At 35.1% G+C, this 24,603-nt stretch overlaps 2 protein-coding genes across 2 annotated transcripts; one reads left to right on the top strand and one right to left on the bottom strand.

The window, feature by feature from the left end:
* Positions 1-906: 906 nt before the first annotated feature.
* On the bottom strand, positions 907-10,985 carry LOC144435949 (leucine-rich repeat-containing protein 45-like). Its single transcript, XM_078124590.1, has 11 exons — positions 10,748-10,985; positions 10,289-10,421; positions 9,261-9,439; positions 8,543-8,671; positions 7,343-7,455; positions 6,640-6,776; positions 5,999-6,134; positions 3,429-3,618; positions 2,689-2,945; positions 2,263-2,436; positions 907-1,257 (listed from the first exon to the last, which is right to left on the bottom strand). Exons 1-11 carry the CDS (start codon positions 10,983-10,985, stop codon positions 907-909), a joined length of 2,037 nt encoding a protein of 678 aa, XP_077980716.1.
* An 11,051-nt stretch (positions 10,986-22,036) lies between these two features.
* Positions 22,037-23,245, top strand: LOC144434882 (heparan sulfate glucosamine 3-O-sulfotransferase 1-like). Its single transcript, XM_078123397.1, has one exon. It carries the CDS (start codon positions 22,037-22,039, stop codon positions 23,243-23,245), a length of 1,209 nt encoding a protein of 402 aa, XP_077979523.1.
* The last annotated feature ends 1,358 nt before the right edge of the window (positions 23,246-24,603 follow it).

The raw sequence follows: 24,603 nt of genomic DNA, 5'->3' as shown, positions 1-24,603 counted from the left end.
CAATGCACATTTTCTTTTCATAATTTTCATATTCTATATCAGAATGTATGAAAAATTTGAAAAAGTGAAAGAAAGCCATAGACCAATATCAGAATAATCATTTTTATACAGATTGATGTACACATTAAAATCTAATATTGAGCAAATTTTGCTGTAATTGTAACAGAAATATGTATTTCTACAAATTTAACATTACTTTGGTGGGTTATGTCAATGATGTTTGTATTGGCCACCACTGACGCTCTTTAAAACATTTTAGGTGTAGTTTGCATTCACTACAGATTGATTTTTTAAAACGTCCAACAAACAGTGATATTTCACTTCTAAAAGTTATACCTTTTCAACAAAATCAGCATATTCATCTTTATTCTGCAGCTAACAATCAAATTTCTAATTCAGTGTGAGGACAAGGACTTACATGTAAGCTCTGATTTAAGTGTTACTCCAAAAATGACAGCTAGGTCTACCTTCAGCTTGTTTTACCTTCTTTGGACCAAGAACATTTTACACCAAATTTTTAAAACTTCCTGATAATTGATACCTTTGACTAGCAGATACAAAGAGGGAGTAGAAAGAAGTACTGCTTATTTCATTTACAATTATTTTCTTTTTTTTTTAAAAAGGGCAAATATTACCATGTAGATTCTACAAATTATCATTGAAGTTATGGACGTCATTTAGAGAAAATATTGCAAAATATGATTTGGTTGTGAAATTAACCATTAAGCTATCTCTTAATCTTTGATAAATAAAACCCCAAACCTTATTACAATAATATACAAAACTTATTAAATATAAAGTCCCAAACTCTCCATATGGAAAGTGTTACACTTTAATGGCTCGAATTGTGTTCATTGAGGATACTCCTTTCATATGTTTCCATAGAAACAAGAGAGGTCTTCAGCATCATGCCTTATATGGTGATGCTCCTGGGGACGTTCTTGAACTGCTGACATAACTCATAATAGCTGATTGTAACATGTTAACACGTTGAGCCTCGTCTTCTCGCATCCTGGCAATTTCTCCATCTTTCATCCTGAACCTCTCTTGCATTGCTGCCAGTTCTGCTTCCTTTGCTGCCATGGTTTCTCTGTTTTGTTTGGACTGCTCTAATAGTTGTTTTTCTAATTTGTTACATTTATCTCGGAGTTCGTCAACATCTTGTATGTCTGCTTCCATTCGGTTTATCTGTTTCTGAAAGCTGAGTTTCACCTTGGCTACTTCTGACAGTGTTTCGTTACTTTTCCCCGACAATTCCTAAAAGTGATAAAATAGAAATTCCCAAACATAAGAAAATATCAACTAATCTGATGAACCTTTTCTGAAGCATGACTTGTTAGATACTACCAGTTAGACATTTAATATTACATTGCAATTAATTGTCTGCCTATCAATCAATCTGGTGCAATTACCCACCTATCTGTGCACCTGTCTTAGTCTTTAGCATTTGTTATTCACACTTGTACCATGTGCACATTTTTAGCATTTTATATTCGATTTTATTCATTTTTTACCTATTAGTTTTTTTACCCTGAAGAAGGCAATTTGTGTATTGCCGAAACGTCGGTATTAATAAAGATCAGCTGAAGATTATAGTAACTGGTTGACTATGTCCATCATTTCCACCTCACAGTTTGTCAATATTTTGATGTACTCCCGCTCACTTCTAATGACTTCAATTGTCGTAGTTGGACTGAGTTTATTTCTTGGAACAATACATCTGTTTTAGTTTGACAATCAGTCAATATCTCTAAGTTGTGCTCCGTAAATATTGAATCTCCTTGTAATTACAATTAAGGTTGCATATTTATATATCATTATATGAATTAACTTTGCAGTTATCAATATCAAAATCACTCCAATCTATCAAAGCTACTATTACCCATAGATCTAATAAGCCTTTCCAAAATTTGTCATGGTGGCACTCTACTTCCTGTCTGTGTGTACCTTGGGGGTATACATGGTATAGGTTACTCAGTTAATCATACAACACTACTGCTTTCCTCGATGTCTGAACAATACAAAAAACATCCCTGATTTACACTTCTACAGAATACCAAGGGACAAAGCTCTTAAGAAACAGTACTATGAGGTGATGATACCCCAATTTGAGTGAGGGCGCTGTATTCTCAATTTCCTGTTTGTGTCTGAAATGGCCTATTGTAGAACATAAGAAAGAAATTTCTAGAGAGTGGGAAAAGATTTCTTGACATTGTGTTGAGTAATTTTTCTAGGGTTAATAATATCCTATCCTTTACCAACCTGATTCAAATCTTCAATTTTCCTCTTCAACGATTCTACTTCATAAGTTGAATTGCTAAATCTGGATTGAAGTTCAGCAATGGTTTGACTTTGTTGTGAGGAGTGTTGTTGAATATCATCTTTAGCATTCTGTAACATTCGTATCTTGTCTTCCAAATGTTTACTTCTTTGTAGCTACAAAAACACAAAAAAAAAATATTTAAAAAGTTAGGAGACTGTGGCATAGGTTCGGGAGGGGCAGAATACAGGGCATGTTGATAAAATAATTGCCAGATCTGATTTAACAACTCAGTAGATCAAATGGCTTTCAAATGCCCATAATTACTTAATGGCCAATGGAAACCACTCTTGTAAAGTTAAAGAGCTGGTCACTTGTAATTTAGTGGATACTAAACAAATAAAAATTAGGCAAACTTTAATAAGTACCTCCTCATCTTTAATTCGTTGCTTGGCTTGCAATAAGTTTTCTTCATGTGACATTCTTTCAGACACCTGCAAGGCTTTGATTCGACTGGCCTCTTCTTCAAGATTTTGCCTATGATGTTCAAGTTTCTGGATTCTGTCTTTCAGGGCTCTCTCTGTGTCCTCAGCATCTACTCTCACTCTCTCCATATCTTTCTCATGTCTTTGCTGTGCATCCCGTAGTGCTTCCTTCATTTTAAGCTTTTCCAAATTCAGTTTTTCTGACGATAAAAGAGTATGTACTTAGTAGATCACACAGCTTGAATTTGAATATATCTATAATCATAAAAGTTGAACTGAGTGCTTGTTCTTGGATAAGGCTGAAACCCAACCCCTTTCCCACACTCGTATCCTCCACCAAAGCATTGCCGACACTAAAATAATTCCTCCACACAACATGTTTACATAGTGTATGTTTTTTGATACTGTGCCACAAAATTTACTGTGTATTACAACACATCTCTGATTGTCAAGAGGAGTTATTTTGTTATTTGGTAATAAATAAATTGATGAGTCTCTCTGCAGATATATCTTGCAATTTTAATGAAATGTTTGAAATATCCAAGAGAACAGACAGAATGTACATATCTATATGAATATACAACAACTGTCCTGATTTGCCGAGAAATTCATTTTGAGTCATGTGATCTTTCTGCCTGCCAATCAATTTGATTCTTAGTTAGTAGGATGATTGATAAGTGTACCTTCTGCTTGAGATGCTTTGACTTTTATTTCAGCATTCACTTCAGTGATATCTTCTTTGAGTTCATAAATTTGTTCTTTCTGTTGTTGACATCGTCTGTCTAATTCATCAACTTTGTTCTCCAGTTTCATATTTCTGTCTTGTACATCACCTAACTCTTTCAACAGCTTAGATTCTTTAGCAAACCTTTCCTGCAGATAAAACATAACAAGAATTTTTGCTAAATATTAAACGTATGATACAAAATTCATGTTTCTCATGTACATGAATTACCATATAGGTATTCATTTTGAATTATCTACTAAAAAAGTCATATTTCTTGCCATTTATACACATCCTAAATAGGGAAAAAGTTGATATTTGAACAAGTGAAAGATTCACAAATAATACTTATCAAAAATCTGTTAAAGTGGCCGTATCGATGCGGATTTGGTATTTATTTTGGATTTTTAATTCATAAAACAATTTTATCATGTCTTCCTACTTGAAAAATCAATGTGAAGTAACATGTACTAAGTCTTTGTTTGTATGTTAAACTGAATAAATTGCAAAAGATTGAAAGGTAGAGCTCAATCTGATTAAAATCCGATGTAGTGTACACATCGTAATTTCTTTTTGGCTGTTACATTTACTGTCATTTGTTCTTTTATGAATGCTCGTTACATACATCTGATACAATACCATAGGTTTTCCCCCCGAGACACAGAGAGCGTTGAGTGAATTCACTTAACCAATGAAAATGCATACTGCGCTGTAAACATATGGGTACAGTACTTCAGAATGTTTTGTTCAATAACAGCTCAAGCGCAAAGCACAGACAACGATGTTATCATTATTGTTAGGTGGTTCTCTCTCTTTCAATTTGGAACGTTGAGTGTTACACTGTAATACAGATTCTGGTTATGCTACTCATAAGTACGAGATTGGGTTCGGGAAAAACTATGGTATTGTGACAGATGCATGTAATGAGCACTAACAAAAGAACAAACGACAGTAAATGTAACAGCCAACAAGAAATCGTGCCATGTACACTACATCAGATTTTAATCAGATTGGGGTAGGGCTGTATGTCCAGTGTTTCACAATAACCATTTTTTACTATCAATATTCAAAGAGCAGATGCTGCCATATTATGTTGAGTATTCTAGCCTTTTTTAATATCCTAACCTTCAGTCCAAACCCCTATAACACATTGCCTAGGTAATAAATCATTGGCTTTATAATTGCAAGATGTGAAACAGCTGTGTATGTCTCTGGCTTTGTCACTCATTTCCTCACTTTATTTCATTTGTAGCTATGCCTACATTAACCTAAATTATTAAATCATAACATCAAAATTAGATACAGACATATTAAATTCTGTGGTGTATTTGTACCTTCTACTGTAAATGTCCCGGTACAGTGTAAATATGAAACTCTGAAATCACAATCGAAATTGTATTGTGTCATACTGTATTCTGTATGTTTGTAACTTCAAATGTACGGTAAACTATTGGCAAATACTACCACAATAGAATACCAAATGATTAAATTATGCACTGTTTGTTGGTAATTTTGAGTGTAAATTTAAATATTAAAATGTGTAAATAAACTCTCAGAGTAGGACACAGAATGATTACCGGGGTAAAATTCATTTTGGAAATTACGTCCCACATTGTCAAAGTATAGTGACCATTTAAATGTGAAATATTATTCTGTAATTTTGAGGACTTTCTAACTCTATTTGAGAGAAACATATAGCTATATTTCATGTATATAAAAATTCTCCTGGTGTTTTGATCAATAAAATCATGCATACATAAGCAACAAATTACATACATTACACCTAACAAAATAGCTAAAATATATCGTGAACATTGTTTTTAGTACACAAAATCATAACATTCTGCAAAAAAAATGGAGTGGAAAACAAACTTGTTCTTCAGTTTTTGATGTTACAGTGCAATGGCTCCATAACATTTGAAACACAGTTCCCTTTAAACATACTAATTTTTTTTAGGCCCTTATAATTGGAAACATCCATAATCAAGCAACCAAATCAAGTAATATTTGTGTGTGTGTGTGTGTGTGTGTAATGTGTGTGTGTGTGTGTGTGTGTGTGTGTGTGTGTGTGTGTGTGTGTGTGTGTGTGTGTGTTCAGTTTGTTAATCTAGTTACATTGCAAAAGCTACCGTTGTCTTTCATTGCAGTCAATAATTTGTATTTACACAATCCAAGCTGTGCTACCAGTACCAGTAATCCCCTGCACTTACTGGAATGTATGAATAGAACAAAGCACAATGTCAAAAAAGGTACAAGTGTCAATGTGACTTGTATTTAGATTGTATGCAACATTTCCTGCAGCATTTACAGCCTTAGACAGCTAACTGTTATAATTTCTACCATGCACTTCTGTAAGAGCAATCATATTAGCTACACTGTTTACATCTACAGTACAGCAGTGTTTCCTAGGATACGTACAGACACTGTTGTGATAATATCACATTTTCACATTAAAATATTTATATATCTGTTGGGCAGTATGACTCTGATAACTGTGGTGTCTCTATAGTGTGATCTATTACTACTTACATCCTTCTCTGATTTCAATTCTTCTTGATGGTTTGTTACAAGTTCAGCATTTTCATGTCTTGTTTTTCCTAAAATATCAACCAATTCTGAGGATTTTTGTTCAGCAAGGGCTAAACTAGCTTCTGTCATGGACAACCTGTACACAAAGAAAAAGTACAATGTAGGGTACAATATCACTAACTATAGAGTAAGGTACTAGTAATTTAGAAGAACGTTGGTTAGTTGACAGATTCAATACTTAAAAATCTTTCTTTTGCATGGATTTTTCTCAAGTAAAAAGGAGATTAGAGCATAAGGCAGTTGGAGGTACTCAAGTATAAGTGCCTTTATCTCAACAAGTCGTGGTAAAACAGTCAATGAAATGGTTGTACTAAATTGACTTTTAGCCCAATAGTACATACGGCCATATTTAGATTTGTCATACTGTGCCCTCCTTAATCTATTCAGTACATATACATTCATACTGCTGCGCATAATCAAAGAAGTGCATACAGCTACATACCTTACAATCTAGGGCATATTTAGTATTTCAGAAAAGTTATGTTTTGCACAGTCTGATATATTTAAGTTATTTTCTTATCATACTGGGCACAAAAGTTCTTACTGATAATACGTATACAACAAAGATAGTAATTGCTTACTTTGAAGCAATAGTTTTGAAAGCTGATTTTCTTTCCTCCAGTGCTTCTTGGAGCTGTCCAATCCTATGAGCTGTGTTCCTACTGGTTCTACTCAGTGCATCTTGTTGATGGTCCAGTTTGTCCATCAAATTAGACATCTAGATAATAATCAGAAAAACTCTGTCAAATTTACTTTGTTTTCTACTTTTTTTATATTAAGGGTTAACATACCCCACATGTACAAAAACAAGAAAAAGAAAGGTATACTAGAAAGTTAAGAAATCAGGGAAAAAAGAAAGAACAGGGTACTTTTCATTTTCTTCATTGAAATTTTTAAACATTTACACTTGACTGTGAGAAAAGACAAATAGAATTATACATTTATTATCAAGTTCATACACTTCAAGTTCATGTGTAATATTTTCATTAGAAGCCTGTTTTTACTTCACTGTGAAAGAATAGCAATGCATATCAGTGTACAATGTGATTGGGCAAAGGATCCTGCTGTGTTTGTTGTGTCTCTGTTATTGTTAGTCTAGAGTTGAAATATGTCTAGCTCTGTGTCAAAATTGTAATGTCCCATGAGTGAAACACCAAGCCAACATCATTTCATCTGTAACTGTCATCATCACAACACATTTGGTGGTGTCAAAATATATCATATCATTAATCATAACTTTCTAGTGATTTTTTAAATTTGAGGATCAACTTCATCCATACATACTTGCTCTCTTTTTTCAGTTTTCAGCTGTCTTATTTCCCTACTGAGTATTTCCTGCCTTGTCCGATGTTCAGTGGTGACGGCTTCTCTGTCTTCATTGTTGGCAATGGCAACATCTGAAACACATTGTTGAGATTAAAAATTTATAACAATGATTCTAAATGAATAATGTAGCACTGGTTATATCACTATCCTGACAAACCATCAAATATTAATGATCTCTAACTGGGTGAAAACAAGCATGGCATGATACTTTGGTTCTGGTTTTAACTGTCTTCACTCATAAGGCGGAACAAAAATAATTATGTGTTTCTGATAACATGGCCTCAGAAAATATAGTAGGTAGGTTGGGATTTATTTTATTTTAATTTATCTTTTTAATTATTTTCATTTTTGAAAAATACATCGTTGCAAACCACGACCGTTTTACGGTACCATTCTTAACAAGCCTATCCCTACTGGAATAATAACTCTGGTTTGCGAGAATGGAAAAATATTGCTCCGACTCCAAAACAAACAAATGTCAGTCAGACTACCCCCTTCTTTGATAGTTTGATGAAAAATGTACAGACATCACTGGGGAAAGTAAACAGGTGTGCATGAAGGATCATTTTGCTTTAAAATGTCTTTTAAAAATTGTTTAGGGTCGGAGGGTTAAACTAGGGTTGGTCGTGTTATCAGAAACACATTTTTTTTTTATTTGGCCTCATTATATACATTGATATTTTCAGGTTTTGATATTTTCTTAGATCTTTAGGAGCATTCTCTATAATCACATGACTTATTCACATGTTCAGTGTCATCTATCAAAGAGTTATTACATGTAAAACTGACAGTTTACAGTCAGAAGCGTTTAGCTTATTAAATTATTTTGTGTATATTGGTTAAATTTCTACTGGTAATCTTTATAAGTTTATAACGGTTGGAATTTTCATACTGATACTCTTTCAGTTATACTGATAGTAGAAGTGGGATATCGTCTTTCAATTTTACAAGAATTTCTACGTAATCACGTAACTATCACTTTCAGTTCATCTTCCCAATTCAAGCTGATTTCTCTATATCAATAACTCTCACTGAAAATTGCTTCTACAAAGAATTTCCTAACTTGAATAAAAAACAGATGGTTTTCAGAGATGTAACTCATTGACACTGTTATAAAGTAATTGTACTTGTAACTTGTAAGTAAACCAGATTACCTACCTATTGCTTTCACAATGTCTTGAGGTACATTATTTCCAGCTAAGTCAAGTCTTGTCAGAATTTTATTCTGTTGTAAAGCAGTGAGTAAAGCACGCCCTCCTAACAAACCAACATTATTCCACCTTAAATCTGTTTGAACAGAAGTGAAAAATAAACAAAGTTACAATTGTATGAGCATTTGGGAAGAACCTGAATTTGACACGAAGACATTTCATATATATGTGTGTGTGGAAATAATGATAAAAACGTAGAATATCATTACACTGCATTTGCCAGTTTGAATAAGTTATATGTATGGAAAATTGCATTTTTGATATTCTGGTATTCTGGATGATGGCTTTCATTTTTCACATGTTCCTCTCTTCCAAGATGCATGCCATGACATATTGAATCAAATTATGCAAATATGCTAAATATATGCACATAAACATAGTATTAAACACCGTTCTCAAACATTAACTGTGACTGATGGGTTAGACCCCAAAGTTAGTTTTATGCTATATTGACATGTCAAAACAAATTATTATTCCAGGAGGCATGATCACTTCCCTATGTAAATCAAAATGAAATTCCACGATTTTACTTAACTACAAAAATCATGAAGCTAATATAACTCCATGTATGATGTTCTGGGTCACTTCCCCCCTCTCTGAATGTTTGCCAATTCTACACACACAATGACAAAACAGAATGTGTTTACTCCTTTATATCAACATACCTATCAATTTAACAGTTGTATTTCTCTGTAAAGCTACAGCTAGTTCCCCAGCTGAATCATGGCCAATTTGATTATTCCGAAGGTCTAACAATTCCAGTGTGTTGTTTGAAGATACACCTTCTGCAAATGCTGCAAATGAGTTCTCCCACATGCCTATAGAGTTCCACTCCAGAACCAAGCTACAGATGATAAAATAGAAACTTATCTATGAGTATGAATACATGAACCCAGAATTGTATTTAGAAATCAAGAAAATACCTCTTCAACCAACAAACTCAAAACATGGTATTGCACATTTTCAATGCTGGTGTGAGTTCTCTAAGGGTAACTTTGGTACATGTAATACTGTATGAATAAAATGCGAGTACAAGTGATATCAATCAGACTTTACAGACTACTACAGGTCGTGCACACTACATGTTATACCAACTGTAATACTACATGTATATGCAAACAGAGATGTGTGTTTTTGTATTCAGCAACATATTCAGAATATTGTGGTCAGTAATATGTGTGTTTTACTAATAGTGTTACTGTGTACAATGTACAAGATTAGTCTAGGTATAACAAAATCCCAAAACTGTCTTGAATGAATGACATCATACTACTATATTACTATTACTAATATTTGCCTTATGTCTGGAATATCAATTTTCATACTCACAACTGAGAATATTTTGTCATTTCAATGGACTGTATGACAATATGACCCCTCCCCACCAACCCACCCACCCACCCACCCACACCTCCTTCAATATATACCACTGAGCACGTCACTTCAACTTGTAGGACAAAGAGAATTTTACACTCTAACATTTTATTAACACTGACAGAAAATATACTTCATACAGTCAAAAAGTGCTATGATACTGAGAGTGAAGATTCTCATGGTCCTAACTGCCTTGATAGTGTATACATTATTGTGGCATTCTAAGGGTTCAAATGAACTGTATTCTCTATACCAACAGTGTAATAAAAGAGACTGGGGATTCTGTGTTTGCCATACATAAAAAAATGCAAGTAATTACCTTTTCAAAGTATGGTTGTGTCTTAGCATTTTACCAATTGCTTCTGCACCATTGCCTCGTATATTGTTTCCTTTTAAATCAAGTGTCTTTGCTGCCACATTGGAAGACATACCATAGGCTATCATTCTTATACCTTAACAGCAAAGAATGGAAGAAATAAAATGTGAATAAAAATTACCTAAGTATGAAATGACTCGACAGGAGCACATGCAACTACAAGGGCTTTGGTCCAAAACTCTAAATTCTTGATGAACTCCAACAAAAACATGATGTACTAAATATTGGAATTAAAGTTTAATTAATTATTCAAACATTAAGTCTTTGATTATCAAATCAAATCAAATCGAACAGCAAATTCCCTGGACATATATGACAAATTATTTTGGAATATTTGAAGATTTATTTGCATATATATATTGTTGTATTTCAAATTTTCTTACTATTGTAACTTTACATTACCTTCATCTCCTATCATACAGTCAGCAAAGTTGATTTCTACAAAGAGACGATCAGCTGACAAAGCTTTGCCGAGTACTGCACATGTTTCTGTTGATAAACTAGTGGTGGATAAATCTAGTCTTGATCTTGAAGACCCAGGACTGTGTTTAGAACTTCGAAGTACTTCCATGACTGATTCTTGAGGTGAGACATGGTTGTCTTTGCATAGACGAAGATAGGTGGCTTTGAATTCATCCATGACATCCACACTACTATCTGTGTTATGCAAGTGAAAGTATAGAATACATATAACTTGTGAGACTCAAGAGATGAAGGGATTTAACCCCAGGTTCTCACATTAGTATTATTATTATCTTATCAATGGAGCTATTAGCCAGAAACATCTAGGAATTACTTCCACATATATAATGCCCTCACACACATGGATACTATCAGATAGTGAGTGATTATATAAGCAACCCAGTGACTGCACCTTTCAAACTATGGAGCTATAAGAGTTAGATAGGGTAACTTTTTTCTTCAGGAACCAACCTTTTCTATTGCCTTGCCAGACAACTGTTTTCACACACAAATTTTTAATAATATTCCAAATTAAGCTTTAAAAAGTGATGTAAAAAAATGTGTGAATAATTATCAAAATAAATGGTATGTTGTGTGTATATTATACTTTTTTTTAAAAATGATGAACTTGTAGGTGTAATCTTAAATTTTGTGATTTAGACTAAAATTATGTGATTTTCTTGTACAATTTGTTGCTACTTTTCTAACTAAATATTGAATTGTTAGATCCTCAAAAGAATGCACATGCAAACACGCACACACATACACATGCACACACAGACACAGACACAGATAGACAGAGACAGACAGACAGACAGACAGACAGACAGACAGACAGACAGACAGACACACATTACATACCATGATACATATGTGCATGTTGGCAAAAGATTTAATGCTAGCCACTGTGGTATTTATTGTCTGTACTAACTGGAGTCAGAAGGGCACAAGCTGTTACTATATGCTTCATTGAAATCAAAAACATTAAGTTGAACGTTCTCATATTTGGCCATATAAAATGAAATATATGTTACAAATTTATTTTCCATAGCAACTAATTCTGGTGAAACCAGAAAAAATGTATCTTATCAGACAGAATTATCTAATCAGTAATGAGATGGCTTGATAAAATACAAATTAGTAAACTAGTAATTATACCAGTATTTTGAATATTCTTGAATATTCTCATTTTAGTTTTGTCTCTATCACATTACAGCTGTACATTTAATCATTAACTCAATACATAGTAAATTGACACAGCTAAACATTTGATTTACTTATTTATTTGTATATCAAATCAATATCCTGAGCTATTTCTCATGTCTGTGTGTACCTACTTATGCACAGTGAAAATTACCATGCTAATGTAACAATATATTTTTAAAATTCATGATGTATTTACTGAGTCACACTCATATCACTGTTATATATATATATATATATATATATATATATATATATATATATATATATATATATATATATATATATATATATATATATATATATATATATATATATATATATATATATATATAATACTTACATATATATATAATACTCAGACAAACTTAAAGACATCTAACTGGGGAGAACAGAGTTCACTGCAATATTAGTAGCAGAGCGTTATATTATATTATGTGTTCATATTAAAAAATAATGAAATAATGAAAGAAAACAAGCCCATGGTACTAACATATTATGTCATAGGATTGACTAAGACATTAATATTAATAGTTCTGAATTTTATTTCCTGGAAATGCATTATCATAATTATACTATAGCACACCATTTACAGTTATAATTATTTTAATTTGAATGCAATCAGTACAAAACGACAATATCTCATTTAGCTTATGTAGTTTTCATTCAACAAAAAAAAGTATATGCTACACACACTCATAGTATTATATATGCATATATATACATGTACTAAATTCGTGGTGAAATATTAGTTAAGGAATTCGTCAATGTCAGTTGAGTCGATATCTACATAAAAATCTGTGATTGGTATCAAATAAACGCTGCACTAATCGTACTGCTGCCATGGTAACAGACGCTACTCTGTTAGATTTTTACATATTTGATTACTTTATTTAGGGTACCGGTGAGTTCGTATAGGTTCAATGTTGTTTAAAATGTCCGTAAAATTGGACTTGTGCCAGTTACAGTTAAAACGTAATCCTCTCTCGGGGGTCGTGATTGTAGCTTGACGGGTGTGCCTGTATATTGTGATCATTCAAATTCAACGGCATAAAATTTTGGTTTAGTTCTGGATATAATCAATATGGCAATATTTGAATTTCTCATACACGGTTTGCGATTTTAGTCGGTGTACTACAGGCTGTCATATGTAACGGTTATGAGAGTTGTGGGGATGGGCGCTTTCTAAATTCTACGTATATCCAGCTTTTAAACATTTGAAAAAAAATCGATGTGTGTATAAAACAGTATATCATGTACTACATGCAGTCCGAGCAGACTGTTGTAAATACTGTTTTGACAGGATTGAAAATCGGGGTCTAGAACGACATATGATCATGACCGGGTGACCTTTTCATTGCAAGTGACCGGTTACACAGGTACTCCATATAAACTGAACACACGTCGTGCATTCCATTGCATTACAGTCAGTGTGTACAGCGGAGTCTATGTACAAGTTTTGACAAGTTCGAGTAACGTTAAATTTGTTATTACAAGCGAACACAGCACCTTACCTTATAAAGCTTTGCCGAGTACTTTTGTCAGAATATTCCCTCTGAAGCCTTTTACTTGATAGATGAAACTATGACTTATCTCCTGCAAATACAGATAATTTCACGATGCATGCTGATTGTTGTTATTTTCTTCTGCAGCGCTAGCGGACGCCATTAGATATTCAATATGCGCGCGCATCTTTTGAAATGATATCGTCTTGGCTGCAAGTCTCGTTTTGTATCGGAGAACGAGAATCAAACGGGATGAGCACGTTATTACATGGCCCCAGGGACGTTCTGTTTATACGTCCCCTGATGGCCCTAACAATCAATAACTGATTTTATATTATATGTGCCAGACACCCCTTCACAAGAATCAATAGGCAAGGCCATAAAAATAGTCCACAAAAACAACCATTCACCGGCTGTGAATTTCAAAAGACGAATTTCACTTTGATTGTGGAAAATACGATTTTGCATATATAGGAAGATAAAAAATGCTTACAGTAAGCCTTACCTGAGATTCAACACCAATGTAATACCAGGGAGAATATCACCGTGTATGGCCAAGTTAACAAAATTGTATAAATCTGTTTGTGTTGAATGGATTTGGCATAGATTACCAAGTATATTCCCAGAATCTTTTTTGAGCCGCCTAGTACGTGAACGTACATTCCTAAATTTATTGACATCTGATGACATTGTTATTATACAAAGGTTAGCTGTTTATTTATTTCACACGATGAAACTGCGTAAGGAAGTGCACGAACATATTTGATTATTTGTACATTTTAATATTGTTTTCCTGTCAATATGTTTAAACTTCTTTTTTTGCATTGTATTATGGGCCGATGGCCTAGAATTACACGAAATAAAGACCACTATATATCACCGAATGGAGAGAAAAAATAATCTCATACGTCAGTAGATCCACATTTGCAATAAACTGCAATAAACAGACATTTGTTTGCATGCTGCTACATGCTCTGTTTCTTTACTTATTTTCACTCTTCATATATTTTCATATACTGATTCCTCAATTTGTAAGACGTTAAAGCAGCTTTTAATATAATAAATGACCAGATTAAATACTTGTTTTATCTATGTTGAGTTCTGCCTTGGTTATTTTCATGTCGGTCAACTTGTTCAACTATCGCGTAAAGAAGTTAGTCTATCATATATTCTATTCGTTTATAATCTACGGTTAGAAAATGTATGAATGCAAGAAAAGTGTAGGTTCTTAATTTTCCCTCAAAGGCTAGGTGTGTTACCTAATACCGTTCCAATACACGTAGTGTCTACACGGTGTGTAATATCGAGACGCTGAACATACCACCATGTGTTAGGAGTGTTCAAGTAGACTCGGTTGTGATCTACACAGCGCCCTCACTATCGGCAGGACCATACGATTTCCACATAAACGGCGACCACTTAATATTACTTACAACTTGAATATTACCCCAATTCGTTCTCTGATTTATAAAACAAAAAGGGTACATTTGTAAATGACAGTTTGATATTGTACAAATTTCGTGCACAAAATCATGTACAAAGTCTAAACTTTTTAAAATGTTATAATCTGAATGGAAAGGTACATATTGTAGTATACTGTCAAGAAAATACTCACTTAAGTTATTCCATGTTGTGCTATGCACAAACCAATTGCAATTCAAGATATTATCTTTGAACAAAAAATAAGCATGGTCGTAACTTCTATATGTCACTGGTTCTGTCTGCGGTGCTGGGTATACGAGTCAAAACGTTCCAAATTACCATTATTTTTCCTTGAGGAGGTATATTTCTATTGTTCCCCAATAACTTGCTTCATTCAGCCGGAAAATACTCTCGACTGTAAGATACGTTGCGACGTTTCGCCCTCACCGGCCTCGTCTCACAGATAGGTGTTAGGGGTTGGCCGATGTTTGAGGGCGCCCTGTCACGGCGTACCTTACAGGCTAGTAGAAATACTCACGACATAATAAGGGTTTGCCACTACTTGACTTTTGACGAATAGTAACAAAGTCCCCATTGATTTTCCTTGACTAAACGAAGAAAAATGTTGAGGAATTACATCTAAGTATGATTTTGTTGTCGGTGAAATAATATTAATGACGTATAAGCTTATTTTATCTGCTAATGGTGCTTTATTTAAATAATATGTACCAGTAATAACAGCAAGAGATTGAGAGGGATGAGTTTGTGTATGTGTGTTTAAAACTGAGAAACAAATTCTTTCTTTTTAGAAAAAAGAGTAAGAGCTATTTGTGTTGCAGTTTTTAACATAACTCAATGTCAGCAATTCACCGCCTTGGCCTGGTATCACATAATGGAATCCATAAAAGCCCGTATGTACAGTTGTATCTTTTTTAAAGAGCTTTACAAATTGGTAATATTTGAGTTTTACTAAAATTGGTCACCACAATGCATGGATATCACAGTTAGTTTTGATGTTATAGCACTTTCCCACACTATATAGTCTAAGCACTTTACAATTAGTACCCCCTGGCATAGATCTACGTACAGTGGCACAACGACCATTTTTAAATAGTATACTTTATCCACGTCACCTCCAAGCTGGGGAGCATACAATCAATCATAGCACACATTACGGCAATTCATGCACTCAGATTCCAAAATTCAAAATTTATTTTAATTGCTGATAACATACCAGGTACAAGTTTAATGGAGATGGGCCGAATTATCGAACGGTAAAATTCATATATAACAATGTATGAAAGTCAGATCAAAGTGAATAGTGTTATGTCGTGTCCACCTTCCACCAACCTTGTATTACACCATACACCAACAAATTTCAGTGCGCCCTCTGCGACCGGTCATCAAGAAATTTCGTCATTTGGTCATTAAATATTCTAGCGCCTACATTATATATTTCCTGGTCCTCGTGAAGAGCTTTTCTGACGTCAGGATCACTTGCAAGTTCTAATTTTATTTTTTCTACAGCATCGTCTTTGTTAGATTTACGATCACCTTGGTTCTCGACCTTACCAGCACAAACTGAATGAAATGGAAGTTCATATACCTTTTCCAACAACTGTAAAGTTTCGTCATATCTGTCCGTTAGACCAATCACCGAAAACCAATTTTCAAGGTTTCCGACAATGAAATTTAAAATCTGTTCTTTTTGCTCCCTATCCAGTTTATTTTCAAGTAACAGAATTTGTTTGAACCAACATGGTGCATCGATGCCCTTCTTTCTGACAACTCCTTTCCTTGCTATCAAATTGTCTGCTTCTTCCAAATGAGGCGATTCACAAAGTGCTGGGTTATGAAGAAGCTGATAAAAAGTAACACTACCCTGTAAAAGTGTCCATTGTTTGACCGTCAGTTTTGTAGCATCGGCGGCCTGACATATTTTGTCACCTGTCCGTCTTTGGCAGTACATGTAGGATGACACTGCTCGTTCTATAGGGTCACGTAATACAGTGAAATATGAACAAGCAGAATCTAAGTAGTTACACACTCCCATGGAAAATACTCCGAAATACAGTCTGTTTCGGTGGTGACTTCCCGAAGACAGACTCTGGAAAAAGGAATGATAATTTCTCATCCAGATGTGGCTAGGTACTTCCATCTTCCTCTTCTTCGCAACGTTTTCCAGGCACCTATTTGTCGTTGTACCAGCAGACTTCGGTATATGGACGTAAACAATCGAACTGTCCTGTCTGTATTTAAGCTGTTTAGATTGTGACGTCTCTCGGGTGAAAAAGTTAGACAGAACATTCATTTTTACTATGTCTGGTTGTAAAAAGGGTGATGGAAGTGGTATTTCTTTGCTGCCATCCATGGTGATTATCTTCAACCGGGCAGTCTCATTTCGAGCAGATATGTTGACCCTGTGTCCCGTTTGTGTGGACCCACGTGTGTAAAGGAGATGCTTTGGTTCAAGTCTGGAACTAAAAATAATTAGTTTGTAAATTAAAGTTCCAATACCAGATAAAAACATTCCGTATATTTCGAGATAAGTATACATAGATTGGCAATAAAAAACACAGTGAGCACATTTATCGCCAACAGTAGTCTAGAGGCTATCTATGGCTTCAAATCTCAAGACCCCCCCCCCTCGTCTAGCTCAATGAGAAATCAAGAACCGAAAAACTGTTCAATGCAAATGAGTAACCCCAACTGTTAGAATGATGTAAACAATACTGTATATAAGTGGCATATCATGATATGACAAATATACCATAGTTGGACATTGTGTAACTGTCCACAATAAACACGAAGGCAGGATTCTGTGATTAATTTGTTTGAATTTGAAATTTCATCTGAGTTCCTCATTGAGGAAGACATAAGAAGACATAAGAAGAGATTGGAGCCACGGATAGGCTCTAGACTATCCTGGCCTATCAGGATCTTCATCAGGTGCACAGACGTGATTATAAACCAGTGACGGTTTCATTATAGTGTTGGCGGTCTTACAGAACTAGGGTGATCACTGATATATGTGGGGCCCTTTGGGTTTAAAATTTACACACACAAAATGAATTCTTGAAAGTCCGGTTGCGGTTAACAGTTTTTAACACGAACAATTTGCTGGTGTTTCAGTCCCCAACAGAGGTCTATTGGGTGATATTTATCTGGACTGGTATAGAGTACAAACTAAACGGTTTCATGCAGTATGTTGGCAGTCTCGAGCTCCTATAGAGAAGTTGGTGTCTTTTCATTTTAATATATGTTTGTGTTTGCAAAGCAGGGATCAATATGGTACACTGCTAACCATTCACTAACCGTTTCTCTAGACTAATACTCACAGAATTCTAGACTCACCACCAGATGTATGCAGTATGGCAGATTGGGGCGTAGAGCTACATTTATTATAGCTATGGCAATCCCTGTGGCGATCGCACAATATCGAAATTATTTTGAACGATTTTTTTTGCCGTGGTATAATAGTATATATATACTAGTAGTAGGTAACCTTTTCCCCACAAAATATCAGGAAGTACCATATCAAGGACAATGTTATAGCATGTAATTACACTATTACGTTAGTCACAGCTAGTTGTGAGTGTACACCTTTTTAGTTTCAAGGGAAGTGAAACATCAAATGAAGATGTTCGAAACTTATCTCTTTAATATTACCATGCATAGTTTTTTGTACCGTCATCAAATATTTGAACATTTTAAATTACCTGTGGCTTGGTCAACCATTTTGCGGTTTGGTGCATGTAAAACCTGTCATCTCAAAATTTTGCTTAGTTCAGATAGATCGCTAACTCTGGTTATCTTTGTTTTAAATTTTATTTAAAGCTGCACCTCGAATGTTTTTTGAAACTATTTAGTATTGTAAGTTATTAGTAATATCCTACATCCTGTACAGTATTGAATCACCATGGGTAGTACACATACTAGTATGGTGCAATAGCAGTAACACATACTAGTATGGTGCAATATATTCAATCAAATGACTAGCCCCAGAGACTTGAGAAGTTCACGTTCAATTCAAAGGCTGTCGTTTCAACCGGCGTTTCAATGAACAAAATTGGTAGTCTGACAGCCAGGTCTCTGGACTATGCTGAGACCATCCTCCAATCCGAGGCTGTAAACAAACTCTTTTAATTTTTACTTATTCATTCGTTTGGCACAAAAAATAACAATTAAAGTACATTTTGTGGAAAGATAACATAGACAGTTGGTAAAATTTGCTTCCACTGCGGTCCTGTGGACTCAGCTGTCGGAAATCGTGATGTAGGCTTTTGAACGAATCAAAAGAAGACTGACTAAAAGGGTACACGGACGAAGAAAAATCTCCAAATGAAAGCTTACCTTGAGGACCTTGAATAGAATAACCCATTAATCAGTCCATACCAAACCAAAAGAATGGATGGAATAATAACGAGTGTTAGCGGAAAGCGTTTAACGTTTCTTGCTATAAATGCCAAACATCGACAAAAGTCACGTACTGTAGTCATAATAGAAAATCGAAGACGTCACGTTGCTGGTTCCCTGAAGCTAACCTCCAACCAATCGGATGCAATTCACTAAAACAAACCAAAAGATAAGACTGAGTAATTCTTGGCAAAAATGATATCAATATTAAATAAAATATTATTAAAATACAAAAAAAAATGTCATTTCTGTCAATCATTGTCCGTTACTAGTATGGAAATCATACAAATATGTATTTTGGATTTTGACATCACAGAATCAATAACACCTATACAGGACACCTCAAAACATAGGCACGCACACCGAGTACAAATTACTCAAGGCTGTATACTTATTATTTGATTTGATTTCATCACGTGACATTGGTATACCTGAGTCACATTGGTGGATAATGTATCTAATCATAGTTTTTCTTTAATTAAGAATATTTATGTTAACATTTTTTTACAGCGCAGTAACTTTACACGGGGTTTCGTTACAATCGTTGCATAAAGCCCGAAGATTGTCACCGAGAGTCGCTCATTCTCATTTAGAGCATAGTACTGCCGCAGGTGATATTTCACAACGAACAAGGGGTCACATTTGCCACAGACTTAGTCTGTTTACGGTGCTGAATGAACGAATGGACGAATGAATGAATGAATGAATGAATGAATGAATGAATGAATGACTCAGTGAGTGAGTGAGTGAGTGAGTGAGTGAGTGAGTGAGTGAGTGAGTGAGTGAGTAAGTGCGTGAGTGAGTGCGTGAGTGAGTGAGTGAATATTGAGAACATTTATAGCCGGAAACGGTAATGGGTTTGCCGCTACTCCTAGGTCCTATCATTTGACTATTATTTGTTGGTCTAACATGTAAGTTATTGTATAACCGAATATGGTAAGCTCTACAAATGGACAGACCCTAACCATATTTACATAGACAATGGACTTTTGACCATGAACATCGGAAAATTTACATTGTTTTTTTTTTAATGTCATAATCAAATTAAATATCACATTTTTCGGTGTTATTAGTTCGTGATTTATGAATTATATATTATTCGTTGCATTCATAAAACTGATTTTTCTTTTATTAAAGTCCTTACGTGAACTATACAAAATTCTGTCGGGGAAATATGATACTAGAGTGACTGATTTTGTTAAGATCAGACATTGTGACACTAGAGGGCATCAATATAAGCTGTTCGAAGTCCATACAAGGCTGGATATCAGGAAATTCTCTTTTGTACATAGAAGTATAAACCACTGGAACAGTCTTCCCAATTATGTGGTGGATGCACAAAATGTTTACATTTTTGAGCGACGTTTAGACAGACACTGGGAAGGCCTTGCAAATGAAATATAAATTGAAGACTGTGTAAGCATACGTACTGATACGACTATAGTTTATCCAGATATATCTGATGTCAGAGGCCTAAATAGGGCCTAAATTCAGAAATGTACTTGTAAGTTGTATACCTGTATACCTGTCAGTCTTTCTCTGGAAGAAATGCTTTGTAAATTATGTAACCAGTTACCATATACCTGTACATGCAGAGTCTCTGTGTACACGTGTAATGTAATGGTGATTCCTGGATGATAAAAGGTATCTTACGTAATCATTTTAACTATGGCCTCAGACTTTGTCCCGTGAGACTGTACAGACCCAGGTATTTATTAGCCTTATCTGAGTGAACTCGGGTACACATGAACGACACTTGGCACTCTTACAAGTTAGGTACACCTCCCCTCAACCTTGAATTCGCAAGACAAACATTGAGTCTTCATGTTAGTTGTCCGAGATATCATAGAGGTGAGGGAATAAACAGACAAACACAATACATGCAATAATGTACGAGTATGCCTTGTTTGTTTAGTAAATATGGGCCAGTTAGTATATGGATTCCGAATTGTCGTCAGGAGCAACAGGTGATGACATGAGGGTCCATAGGGAGTCTTTCAATCCTCGTGTTACACTGCAGGGGTTACATTCCCTCTCTTTGATTTCTAAAACGAGCAATGATACACAACACATACATTACGACCAATGTTCTCCAGCCAGACTCTTACCTTTATCATGAGCGTTTACAACTGAGGCACCTTCATGTACCTCAATGAACGCGTATACACAAGTGGAAGATGAGGGGAAATTTAGCGATCCACATGGAAACTGTATACAAATTCTTGGTTACTGGTCGGCGTCAACGATGCTGTTTGACGTGGAAAACACTTTCACTTGTTACGTAACGTGCACACGTCGGGTCACAAAGCTGTCGAACAGTATTGGGGAAAAAGGAGACGTGTTCAGTACAGGACAAAAATAATAATAATTCGATATCAATTTGGGCAATATTTATTTACCTGTCACCTCAGAATATAACAAGATTATAGTGTTTGATCACCTTGCCATAAAATTCTTTCTCATTTAGAAAACGCTTTTTAAGAGGGTCATGGCACATGCGTAGAACACATATACCTTGATCACCTGCATTGAACTGCAAACTTCGTCACTGAAGTGTCAGGCACTTGAATAATTGAGGCATCATATCTAAGAAGAGAAAACGACGCTACTGGTCGGGTTGCCAAGTTTTTAATTGAATTAACGTCATCAAATGTCACAGTATACAGTCGATCTATAAACAATTATGTTTCGTCGAGGGAGTGCTCGAGGAATTAAACAACACATTCGGAACCAACATAAGAAACTGGTTACTTTGCTGGCATTGATCATTGTCTACTTCACGGTCACCTTCGGTACAAGTTTGTTGACCGGGGGCAACTCTAAGGACGTTCCTGCAATATCCGAACAGCGAAGAGGGGACGTTCAAAAGCATACCGGTGAGACAGACAATAAGGAAGGGATGAGTAGTACCACAGTTCTACCTGCATATTTTCCCCACAAGGCAAGAATAGACCCTGACATATATACCCGTGTCAAATTCGATGACTGGTGCTATTCCATGAATAAGGACAGTTTTAGCTATGAGAAACCACTGTCTGTTGAACAACTTATGTCAAAAGGGTGTAAAAAACGACTTCCCGATGCTCTAATCATCGGTGCAAAGAAATGTGGCACAGGACCTTTGGTACATTTTCTCAGTTTTCATCCTTCTGTAGCGGCTATACACAATGACAGTTTAGAGGCGCACTACTATGATTTGCATCAAGACAACGGGTACGAATGGTACAGAAATCAGTTATTGTATACCACAAGTCGACAAATCGTCGTTGAGAAGTCTCCACAATATCTGACCTGGCCTCACGATTGTTCCCAAAAAGTCCACGACTATATATCTCCCAAGACAAAAATAATCGTAGTTTTGTGTGACCCAGTTCAACGGGCCGTGTCGGACTATGCGTCAAAGGTGCTCAGACCTAAGGTTGATCCACGCAGACGGAAACACTACACGTTTGCGAAAACCTTCGAGAAATCAGTCATTGACAGCGAATTTGCAGGAAACCCTATCAATTTCTACAACGAAAATGTGGACACTGGAATATACGTAAAACACATGATAAGATGGCTGGAATACTTTCCCAAAGAACAAATTTATCTTGTGGACGGGGGAAATCTTAAAAATGATCCTTACAAGGAATTACATAACGCAGAAAAGTTTCTCGGCCTTGCAGAGTTCGTAACGAGAGACCATTTTTATTTTGATGAAGTTAAACGATTCCACTGTATGCAGTTTCCCTATAAACACTGCGTGACCGGAATCAAAGGTGGGACACATCCTGAAATCAATGAAGACGTTTTGGATAGATTGTATGAATTTTATCGGCCATATGACAAACAATTATCAGAAATGTTTGACCAGAAATTTTCTTGGATGAAGAAATACGAAGAGCTCTGATATACTATACACACCATATATATATGTGTGTGTATATATATATATATATATATATATATATATATATATATATATATATATATATATATATATATATATATATATATATATATATATATATATCCATCCATCCATACATACATACATACATACATACATACATACATACATACATACATACATACATACATACATACATACATACATACATACACTAGTATATATATCATAATGATTTCATTAATTTCGTTATTTTTAATAGGAGATTTTTTGAACTTGAAGTATGTCTGTGTTATCACGTTTTTTAAAATTAATCCTGGATAGTAAAAAACAACATAATATAAGCTGAAATGACGTATTTACATGCTCAGTGTGTTATTTTATTACGATCAAAGATCTCAGCGTGAACTCTCTACTGTCACTAAATATACAATTTTACAGGCGGTTGATGACTCTTTTCTACCATGACGAATTTTAATGAAATATCCAGTGATATGATTGTCTGTGAGTTCGCACTATCCCGGTACACCATGCGGTCAATTCATTATCGTAAAATTCTTTATATTTAGACCTAGTGTACACGTCGTTTTGGTAAATTAAAATCGTTAATGTTAATGTTACTTTTTAGTGCTTTCTGTCTGAGGTTCTCAATGGGATGAAAGGCTGTATACAAGTTCCAATGAATGCGTTCATGAATTAGCGATCGAACAATGGGATTCCAAAACAATGAGGAAATGAGACGGTTTAGTGTACTAAGAATGTTTAGCAATGTACAAAACGTTTCTAATTCCCATTCAGAAAGTCTAAACCTAAACTAATGAAAGACGCTGAGTGAGTACAGTCTGTTGACAAGGCGTGAACACCGTAAGGTCCACATTTTACTGTAAACTGTTTGCTCATAATATAAATGACAATCAGTTTTCGGTGCATTTACAAATTTTTGTTTCAGAACAACAATAATCCTTCGGGTACAGTCGTGTTGAGGCTTACATCATTACGTATTGTTTGCCGGTGGTCTGCGTCACTAGATCTGCACTTGAACTCCGATCCGCTGCGCTGAGCGTAGTAGAATCACACACAAATCCAGCGACACGGACTAGCATAGTAGTGGTGTTTCAAGATATTGGTAAAACACGATAAACGCGGTTTCTACCACAATGGGCATGGCTTGATACACTGATCTAAAGGTTGGATTTGAAAGTAACACTTTTATATCCTCGCTGCACATGAGAGATTCCAGTATTCAATGCTTTCAGACGCTTAGATCACGAAAAGTGCAGACCTGTACAATTTGATACGGAATACACAAGGATCTCGGGGCGTTCTGTGTATTTTGAACTGTTGACCCGAAGACCAAT

Source organism: Glandiceps talaboti, chromosome 5, assembly GCF_964340395.1.
Source record: "Glandiceps talaboti chromosome 5, keGlaTala1.1, whole genome shotgun sequence".
Classification (NCBI taxonomy): domain Eukaryota; kingdom Metazoa; phylum Hemichordata; class Enteropneusta; family Spengelidae; genus Glandiceps; species Glandiceps talaboti.
The sequence above is the reverse complement of the archived record's forward strand: the minus strand, read 5'-3'. Positions and strand labels throughout refer to the sequence as shown.